Below are 10606 nucleotides of genomic sequence, written 5' to 3'. Positions count from 1 at the left end.
CATTTTAATACCAATTAAGGCCTTTTGAAGAATTCAATGCCTTTTAAGACTTTTTAAGGACCCGCAGGAACCCTACTATCGTTGCTTGCAGCTACAGTTTACACTGTATGACAAAACACAGTTCACGATGTTTGTTATCACACTGTGCGACCAGACGCTCTGATGTGATCTACCTGCTCATACTGTCATCTAAAAACCACATGGGACTCAGCTCCGCGGTGAGATGGCGCTACTGGGAGTAGTCGCCAAACGAGTAGAAGAGGAAAAAGATGGAAGTGTCGATGCCTCCTGTTAAATATGAAGCTCACTAGAGTGAACCGTGCTGCCTTGGCAATTTGTGCCATTTTATGCTGAAAGCCCTAAAAAGAAAAGGCGACAATGTGTTTGGCGAAAGACCTGGCTGAGCAAACATGTTTACTACGGTCTGTCAATTCTACAGAAAGAACTCCATTTCACTCATTGCACCCCCGCCATGCTTCTGTGTTTTCATCTGAGAGGAAGAAGAAGAGGAGGAATCCTTGTTTGCACACTTAGCGATTTGCCCACGACGGTCGACTGAAAATCAAACATGTTTGATTTTATCTCGACCTCACGATTCCTGATGGGGAGGCGGTTGTGAGAGACTGATCACCACTCGTTACGCCCTGTATAAAGCACACAATCAGGCTGAAAGTCTGCCCCATCGAAAAATTCTTGAACAACTCGAAAATCGTCCCGAAAAGGGTAAAAAATCATACAGTGTAAGCCCGGCTTTAGATCTGCAGAGCTCCACTTCAGAAAAGTCTAAATTTATTTGCCCTAAAGCACATAAGTACCCCGTCCTGCTCGGCTGGGTTGTTCCAAAAAAAAAAAAAAAAAAACTCTTGGTTTCTCTCCCATCCATACCATCTCAAAACTGTGGATCAGTTTCATTTCGTCTTTTTTTTTAGAAGAGAGAATAAATTTCACCATTTGGATCTGTGCTCATCTGGATTTCTGTTTTTTTGTTTTTTTTGTCTCAGAGGCCAAAGCAGCGGAGGAAGCCGGTCTGAACGTCCTTGTGGTGGTGCGGCCTGGAAACATGGAGCTGACGGATGAGGAGAGCGCTCACTATAACCTCATTACCTCCTTTAGTCAACTTCAACTGACAGGACGAGCTTAACGCACACCCTTATTTTGCCTTGTCTACTTTGCATCCCCAACCTTTTTTTTTTTTCTCTAATATTTTTCACTCTTCTGTTCTTGATTTTTGAGCGTTTGGAGGTACTGGGACTGTTTTTCGCTAACTGTGGCTAACCAGAGTCTTAAACAAGTATTTGCACTCCTTCAACTTTTTCCCCTCATTTTGTGTTTTGGAGTATAAAAGTGATGTTGGAGGAAAATAAGCTACTTGATTTAACTCCACCATGATTGACCGGAAGATCCATGTTCACTCCATTGTTACATGGCTTTGAGCAAAGATTAAAGTCTGTAGTTTACCTGCACCTTTCCAGCACGGTTTTCCCCATCAACTCCAGTCCATAATGATCCCCTCAGCATGATATTGCCATTGCCGTGCTTCACATTAGGATAATGTGTTCAGAGAAAGCTGCAGTCTTCTGAATGCATCTGGTTCCACTACGTTTAATCAGGGGTATCGAAGTAGAGCAAATGACTAGAAAAAAAATCCTGCCATGTTTTGGTAAAAATGTAATAAAATGTAGAAAAAGTTGAAGAGGTGTAAATACTGGCGCTGTGTGACCCTGGTGAAATCCTCAATGGGATGCCTTCTTTATTTGTATAAAGTGTTGTGATAAAGTGAAAGACTGTCATGGACTGGGAAACTGTGGATGGGTGCTATACAATCACTGAATCATCAACATGCCTGCGGAAAACTGCACAGAAACTGTGAGGTTACCCTTAATGTTTCATCTTTTCCACGGACCGTGTGTCCGACTGCCACTTTCCAGCTGTTCGTATAAGAGCGTGATGTAGCTGTTGCCATTTTGTAAAGCGTTGTCTGCCTGTGGAGTTACCGGACATGCTAAAGTCGAGCCTTGTTCTCCTGTTTTTTTTAGAAAGTAGAATCACACTCTAGAAACACCCTGCTGTAGTACGGACAGAAAATTCCCCACATCTAACCGATGTTGGAAAGTCTTAACTCGTCCCTTTTGCTCAGGCATGGTGTCTGTTCATAATGTGCCATCTGTTAAATGTTATGTCGATGGTGGAAACTGTCCACACAGTAAACAGTTCTTAATTATGCCAGAGTGACGATCAAATCTGTAAACTGAGTTGGTATTAATCCAGAAATAAACACTGTCATTGTCTTGTTGTCTCATAGTTTGGATAATCAATTGGGTTTAATATTTGTTTCCTGTCTGCAGGGAGTTCCAGGTTCTCTCTAAATTCCTGTTTCTTTCCCATTAAAAAAATAAAATAATAAATTGTTACTCAAACATTTTGAACTGAAATATTTAAAACTACTTTCACCTCATAGAAAACTGAACCAATTTGATTGTATGATCTGAAAAAAATAAAATGAACTGAAAATTGTATATCAATATACTATATATATATATATATATATATATAAAGTATATCAACATCACTGTGGTTTTAAATATACATTGAATATAAAAGATGACTAATACGTTTTCCATTGATGGTTAAAGGTCCTTGGGAATTTAGGATCTAAGGATGTGTGTTCCTCTGCAGGGGAAAATCTGTCAATATTACCTTAAAAGGCTGTATTTTGATCTTTTCCCACAATAATGTACCATCTCTTAAAGAACAAAAACTTTCTAATCAGTTTTAAATCCATTTTCAAAATATTTACTGCAGAACCAACAGTATCTGGGTTATTCATCCACATGCTGTGCGTTCGGGTCAAGAAAATGTTCAACATGTAGTTTCGCACATGTATAATGGATCCATTTACTCTAACCTTTGACCCTATATAATATTTTTTCAGGTTGGGATGGAGGACATATAAACACAAAGTATATTTCTTCTAGATATTAAATTTTTAGATGGTTGTAGCTCAAACAATTTTCTCCAGCACCATTTCTCCAACTTCCCTAGCAACACCAAAACCACCAGACATTTAATTTTTTTTTTAATCAACCTTTATTTATTCTTTTTTTTTTTTTTTAAACCAGTGGGCAATCAAAAGACTCAGTGAAGCAGCAATGATTACAATGATTAATTGCATAAAAACTACAAAAAAAGGGGATAACATTGTAATCAGCCGGTGATTAAGATTATTACGAAGAGTAATAACCTGAAACTTACTCGTAGAATCCTTCTAAATTTTCCTTTAATTTCTTGTTTAACCGCTTTTAGCAGAAAAAATATATAAAATATAGCTAATTTAGACCCATACTTTTCTTTTTCTTAAGGATACACACAACACATTTGACTTGAGTCGATGTGCGTTCATGTGGCTGTAGCTTTAGCGACATTAGCGGTTAGCCATGTTTCATTTACCACCGTTTACCGGTCCTTTCATTGTAGAAAAAAGTTCGACAATCAGCAGCACTGTAGTTTGAGAAGGTAATTAACTGATTTTTGTAGTCCCCTTTTTTTTGAAGGAACGTGAAAATAGTGATAGCATGTCAGGCTAATGTTAGCATCATTCCAGGAATGATGTTAATCAAGGATAGGGTTGCCGCTCATCCCTTGAAATACGTAATCGTCCAGTATTTGGAAGTTAAATTACGCGTCCCGTATTGAACTGATAACGGACACTATTTGTTCCGCATTTTCCCAAATAACTAAAAAAAACAGTAATTTCGGTGGCACTTGTGCACAGAGAAACTCTACTTTTGTGAATGTGACCCATGTCTCCCATTCCTGATTCTCCCTCCCTCTCGTAGCTAGAGCTTAGAGTTCTACTGTTCTTGTTTCATCTTATCCGTATGACGTCTGTCTAAAGCATTCTCCACGCGGTTCTCTTCTTGGGGCGTTTGTCATGGTTTTGCTTCTAGTTCTACAAACTGTGCACCTGCGCAAGCCAACTCGAAGCCTCTATTGCAATATTATTCATTACACAGCAGGTTGGCAGGAAAAGTAGCACAACAAAGTGAGTCATTTATTGAACTGGATAAATAAAAACCAAAAATAAGCACACACAAAAAAAATACCCGGCCAAGCACGCCATCGGTTTTGTGAGGGGATTTCTGTGTATGATGATACTGTGCAAACTTAACATTTCCATTTATTAATTATTTTAATTGGCTGTAGCTTATTGCAGAAAATACAAGCCAAGCTCAAAGAACAAAATAAAAGAATGGTTCTGTGTAGAGCTGAAACGGGACACAATTTGGATAAAATGCAGGAAATTGCGTCTAGGAAATACGTTTTCTGGAGGACCCCCAGACCCCCCCGCGACAATGAAGTTTCTCTAGGACCCCCGAGTCCCTTATTTACATTTCTGAAAGGTTGCATTCCTAATTAAGAAGGAAGACCAAAATTGTAAGCATTTCTTGTTTGAACAAAAATGACAAAAATCCAACAACTTTAACAATGAGCATCTTTCTGCAGGTTTGAAATGAGGTTCAAACAAACACCTTTGAACACTGGCAAATCTAGGCGAAATTTCCAGGACCACAAAACGAAATGACAAACACACAAACCAAACAAAAAAAAAAGCAAAAGACAGGAGCGCATTATTTAGTATATTAAGAAAAGCCATGGTTCGAAAGGATCCTTATCTAACAGATAAAAGATGTGATCCTATCTTGATGTGGCTGGAGGGACAAATCCGTTATGGTTTTTCAACTTATAACATAAACTGATTTAGTATTACAATGAAAAAACTGATCTAAATAAGTAATAATTTCTTTAAAGTGCATTTGCCCTTAATTCGAGCCACTAAATAAAATGATCTGCCAAAGGAGCGACTAGTTTTGCTCTTATAATAAGATAAGTAGATATGATTCACCTTAAATAAGACAACGGAGTTTTTATTCTATTGGCAAATTGTCTTATCAGCTCAAATCAAGTTAAAAAAAAATCCATATTAAGGGGAGAAATTGACTTAGATTTCAGTTTTTTCAGTTTATGTTTCCAGTACAGGAGCTGTTCTACGGGGGCCCTGGCCCCCGATCACACTGCTGTCCTTTTTAATGTTAAAATTGAACATTAATAGGTAAGATGACAGCTTTAAATAGAGCGCTAACAAACAGAAGCCCCTAAGCCCACAGCTCCCAGGGCCAATGGTTCAATCTCCAAGTCTCAAGTCAGTCTTAATATTTTTTTTTTTTTTTATAGATTTCAGATTATTGAAATTTGATCTGGTTGAACTGTAAAGTGCCTTGAGACAACTTGTGTTGTGAATTGGCGCTATATAAATAAACTGAATTGAATTGAAATTATGTAGGAGATACAACCCTTACTTTAGGAAATTCAGCATAATTTTGCACCTAATAATCTTTAGAATGAGTATTATACTCATCCTCACTGCAACACTGATTTATATGTAACAAGGATACTGATTGTTCTCTTTTGTAGTAGTCACTTCTCATCTGGATTCTTCAAAATGTAGCTCCTACCTCCTTTTACTACCTCCTATCCCTTCACATTCAGCTGGATGAACAGTAAGAACTCTATCCAGGGTAGGAAAGGGACGATGAACTGTTGAGCTGAATCCAGAAAGCCTTCAGCTTTATGGATGTCATTACACGACGGACACACACACACACACACACACACACACACACACCCATACTAGTTCGGCTATATATAGTGAGGACCATGTGTTGACTCCCACTGAGTTTGAGTCGTACTTTTTCAAGCCTTTCTATGCCCTAACCCTGAACCTAACCATTACCAATGCATACCTCACCCTGACCCAATTGACACCTTAGCCCTAAACCTAACCTATAGCAAAATAGCTTGTGAGGACCAGCAAAATGTCCTCACTTTGCAAGAACTGGTCCTCAATTTGATGGTGAAATTGGAAAAATTGGTCCTCACCCTGAGGGCTAGACAGGTACACACACACATACATATTATACTTAAAAAGATTAATTTTGTCATTTTGTATACACAAGTGTAGACAAAAAGAAATTTCGTTTAGAACATCTCTCTAGACAATTTCATTTTTTTTAAAGTGCAGCCTTGATAAGGTAAGCAGCAGTTGTTGTTGAGCTGCTACTGCTGCCTCCAGCTCCTGAGGCACTCGCTTCTCCTGGCTCAGGGGATTAAAAGGACAATGATGATGATGATGACGATGCTGTGACGGTGGTAGCACCCTGGGCTGAAGAAGCTGACGTGGTTGAAGCAGCAGTGGTGCATCGGCAGGTTTAGCAGCGACAGACGATGCTGGAGAAGGTGTGGAAGCCGGAGGAGCTTCCACACCTTCCACTCGGGATGTTTCAGCATTTGGCAGGGAAGCATCTAGAGTGCTCTCCTCATTTTTACCTGCAGGGGGCTTTGCTTCCATTCTAGATGCTAAAGATTGCCTGGGAACAGTGTCAGTGGAACTTCCATTCACATAGAGCTCCTGTTTCTATCGGCGCAGTACAGCATCAGCCCCCCCAAGCCAACAGTATTGTCCGGTATTGCTGGATGGAGCCAAGATCCCATCAGAATGATAGCGCAGCAGTTAAATGTCTCCTTTTTTGAAGAGAGTTCGAGTCGGAGATTATCCATTTTGTTTTCCAACGAGCGGACGTTGGAGAGCAGGATTGATGGAAGCGCTGGTCTGTGGGGATTTCTCATTAGCTTCGCAGTTAGCCCCCCTCTGCAGCCTCGCTTTCTCCATCTCGAACATCTCTTGCACCGTCAGTCGTTTTCCGCTGTTGTTTTGTTGACATCCGTCCATAGCACTCCGCAGCTTTTTAAACAGCCAAATATGTCAGTACTTAAAACATTTTGTGACCGTAGCTCCAGCAGGCGTTGGCGATCATAGATGCAGGTTTGATGTGTAGTTTGTATCGTTTTAACCGATTAAAACAATATGTAAACCATTTAGGTGAAGCCTAATGATGCACCTTTTTTCTTGAGGAAAAAAATATTTACTTTTGGAATGCAAAAACTCATTCTTTTTGTTAGTCTGATTTGCAAGTGTTTAAGCACAAGACCTTGTGGCACTCCTATAGTTGTTGAAGCTGGTGGCCTGACACATAGGAAGCATCCGGCTGATTCTGAAGCTTCACGGTGTCTCTGCAAACCATCTCAAAGCGGGAGTGACGGAAGTCGATGGCAAAAGTGCCCAAGAAGATCAGGAAGAACATAACCAGGGCCCACTGGCATCGAGCTGAATGCATGTATGAGATCTTTATCAGAGCTGAATCAGGAGAGTTAAGGATGAAGAGCGCATATAAAACAATGCATATGTCTAAATCCTGCTTTATTTTGTTTTTATTTTTTTTTATTTTGTCCTTTGAATGTTTACAAACCTTTGTATGTAAAACATTGGTGACATTTTGTCACTGTTAAGTTTGAAGACGTTTCGCTTCCCATCCAAGAAGCTGGTTGGGAAACAAAATGTCTTTAAACCTGGATACAAAGTCCAGTGGATTGTTTTTAATTGTTTCTTTTTTTTTCTTTTGATATAACTATGTCCTGGATGACTGGGAATCGTTCTCAGCGTGACAGTAAAAAACATGGAAGAAGAGTTTCTGGTCAGATGGGACTTGATATGATTTTTAGAAAGCTTTTAAAACACTGGTTGTGGAGGAAAACAAAAACTGAACTCTACAGTGAAGCACAGTGGTGGCAACATCATGCTGTGGAGCTGCTTTCCTTCAGCACAGACAGGGAAGCTAATCAGAGTTGATATGAGATGGAAGAAGCAATAATCCAGATTAAAACCTGCTAGAGGCATCAGAAGGCCTGAGGCACAGGTTAACCAACCAGATGGACTTTAGAGGACGCTAGAGATAAAATGGTCCAGTCAAAGTTCAGACCTAAATCCAGAATCAGAGGTAAATAAAAATGTTCTGGAAATATGTGTAGAAGTACTTCATTTGAAAAGGCAAACAAACCAATCTTCCAATAGAATATAACTTTTAAGCTTAAAATAAAACTGTCTAAATTATAATTTTTCAAGTGCTGCATATAGGATTAACTAATTTTAGGAACCGAAATTCATATTCCATTGACAGATCATGTTACCTGCTCAAATACTCTTATCTTAAGATATTGGTACTTTAGATAAGTTTAATGTGGACAGAAGCTATTTGTCCAATCTGGTTCAGCTATTTTGCAAACAATAAAGAAAGGTATATAAAAAAAACTTGATATGAAAGGGATATGGGAGCTGGAGGCAAACACAACTATTGAAGATAAAGAGTGGGAGGAACCATGTTATACGTAAGCTTCAAATATTTGAGAACAAAGCTGCGCGCCTGGCCCTTCGCCATCCCCCACAGACCAGCATTACCTCTATGCATCAAGCTTTCTGTTGAGAAAAGATTATTGTAAAAGCTTCTAATCTTGTGCCTCAAAATATTCATAAAAAAGCTAAGCTTTATTTTGGTGATGGACTCCAGGAAGACTAGTTTCTACTCTGATGGGCAACTAATGTGGATCCTAATAGCAAATAAACATATCTAAGAGTGACACAACTAAAACAGTCCAGGTATTTTCTGGGATTGCCAAGCTTTAAAATCTTATAGACAAGGGTTTCAAAGAAAGAATTTAGGACTTTGTTAAAACTGCCTTTTGTTGCATAATATTATATCTTGGGTCTGATGCCGTGGGATGGATTGGAACAAAAAGAAAGTTCAATTCAAGTTATTTCCTTCTCTTTCTTGCACAATGCTTCTTTAGAAATGGAATTTTCCTAGAGATTGGTTTGCTGCTGTCATTAACACTTTGGCCTGACATGAGTATGGGCTGTGTTCAGTTGATATGCTAATTGTTATTTTTGTATATTTGTTGTATTTGCATCTGAATAAAGAAAAACAACCAATTGTTGTCCTAGGTCAGACCTGCTGGCTAATCAGGACCCGACCTGATTTTTAAACATTTTTAAATTACCACATGTTCTAATTACACTTGCGCCACTTCTCCAGTTAATATGGTAAAGCCTTCTGGAGTGTCATGACCAGGATACACGTGATACATATTATCCAATGAGCTGCTGTCAGTCTGAGTTGCTGCTGCTGCTACTTTTAGACACAGCAGGCAAACCTGTGGCAAGCCGGGCGATGGGAAAGAAGGAGAAGATGATGAGAAAAAGAGAGCAGAGAAAGTGTGGACTGCTGGAAGAACTGTGGTGAACTGGTGAAAGAAAAGTGAAATGGTGCTCAAAGATGACCCTGCACATTTAGAGGATGTTTAGCTCAACCTGCTGCTGTGAAGCAGGATTCTCCACCATGAACAGAATCAGATGTTTTATAAAATATGTGAATCAGGAAATTGTCTATATACCAAACTGACCGATTGCTGTTCTCTACTTCAAAGAACACTTTAGATTTAAAAATTGAAAAATGCTTTTCTGTCTAAAAATTCAATGTATAACATGGATGCATAAATACTTAATTTTATTTAAGTGTTAAATTCTGTTTAAAGAAACAGATTATAAATAAAAATATCTCCGGACCTTTACTGGTTGATGATTTTCTTTATTCGGAACCTGCTGATTTTTAATTGGTTACCCCTGTCCCAGGTGGACAAAATCATACTACAATTATTTGCTTTAATATGTTTTTAAAAATTCAGCTTTTCTTTCCTTGTTTTTCAAAATTCAAGTTGATAATAGGATTCCTTCTGGAATCTTGTTGTGACGACAACGAACATGTAGTAATCAAAGTGATTTGTGTTATTATTTTCCTTAGTAGATCTGTAATACATGAAAAATGTATGTAGAATTTTATCTATAAGCAAGTGCTCTATGTGAAAGGATACAGTACAATAATATAACGCAGAGAGTGATGGCTGCAGACAGCAGGAAACGACAGATAGCCAGTTTCCTTCCCTCGTTCTTCAGGTTAACTCTCAGCGTGATGTAAGACTGAGTCCAGCAGTACAAGGTGCCCGGTCCAAACGTCAGCAAAGTGCCAATGTCGTGAATATACATCATCTCCAGAAGCTGCAAATAAACAAACAAAAAAAAAACTAAAAAATTAAAATAAAAAAACCAACAGCAGGTCAGTGCACCATGTTCCAGACGGGGGGGGCTTTCACCTAATGGTCAGCGGTTACCTGGAAGTTTCCCACAATCGTCGTTCCAAAACAGCCGACTGAGAAAGACGCAAACGTGGCAATGTTCAGCCACTGCTTGTCTAATTTGGTCTTCAGCTGAAGGTACCTGAGGACGGCTATGATGAACCCTGAAACAGTAGAGAACCAGTAGAACTGGGAAGGCCACAGCAGGCTTCTATTAAACATTAAACATCAGTCAATCCTTATCTGGTTACTCATCATCTACAAACTTTACTATAGGTAATACAAAACTATTGTACAGAAAAATGAATAAATGGCATCCATAGATTATTAAAGTAAAACAGCAAAGGGCAAAATCAACTGAAAAACTTAATCTGTTAAGAAGAGAACCAATTTACAGATTTCCTCTTAAATAGTCCATAATACTTTAGATTTCATTCAGTTAATGATGAATCTGCCACACGCTCAAAGGTTACCTGTGGAGTACCACAGGGATCAGTGCTAGGACCAATTCTCTTTACTTTATACA

At 38.8% G+C, this 10606-nt stretch overlaps 2 protein-coding genes across 2 annotated transcripts in view; one reads left to right on the top strand and one right to left on the bottom strand.

Annotated features, from left to right (window-relative positions):
* Nucleotides 1–2464, top strand: part of enoph1 (enolase-phosphatase 1) — a 9825-nt gene extending 7361 nt beyond the window's left edge. The window contains exon 4 of the mRNA XM_015401377.1: nt 1002–2464. Within this exon, the coding sequence (XP_015256863.1) occupies nt 1002–1141 (140 nt within the window). The 3' untranslated portion in view covers nt 1142–2464. The remainder of the gene's footprint in view (nt 1–1001) is intronic.
* A 4536-nt stretch (nt 2465–7000) lies between these two features.
* The window catches only part of LOC107102177 (transmembrane protein 150C-like), a 5762-nt gene continuing 2156 nt past the window's right edge, over nt 7001–10606 (bottom strand). The window contains exons 5-7 of the mRNA XM_015401379.1: nt 10117–10244; nt 9820–10003; nt 7001–7252 (exon numbers count right to left, since the gene is read on the bottom strand). Of these exons, the coding sequence (XP_015256865.1) occupies nt 7059–7252; nt 9820–10003; nt 10117–10244 (506 nt within the window). The 3' untranslated portion in view covers nt 7001–7058. The remainder of the gene's footprint in view (nt 7253–9819; nt 10004–10116; nt 10245–10606) is intronic.

The sequence above is a fragment of the Cyprinodon variegatus genome, unplaced genomic scaffold (genome assembly GCF_000732505.1).
Source record: "Cyprinodon variegatus isolate N-32 unplaced genomic scaffold, C_variegatus-1.0 Scaffold1214, whole genome shotgun sequence".
NCBI classification, from domain to species: Eukaryota; Metazoa; Chordata; class Actinopteri; order Cyprinodontiformes; family Cyprinodontidae; genus Cyprinodon; species Cyprinodon variegatus.
The sequence above is the reverse complement of the archived record's forward strand: the minus strand, read 5'-3'. Positions and strand labels throughout refer to the sequence as shown.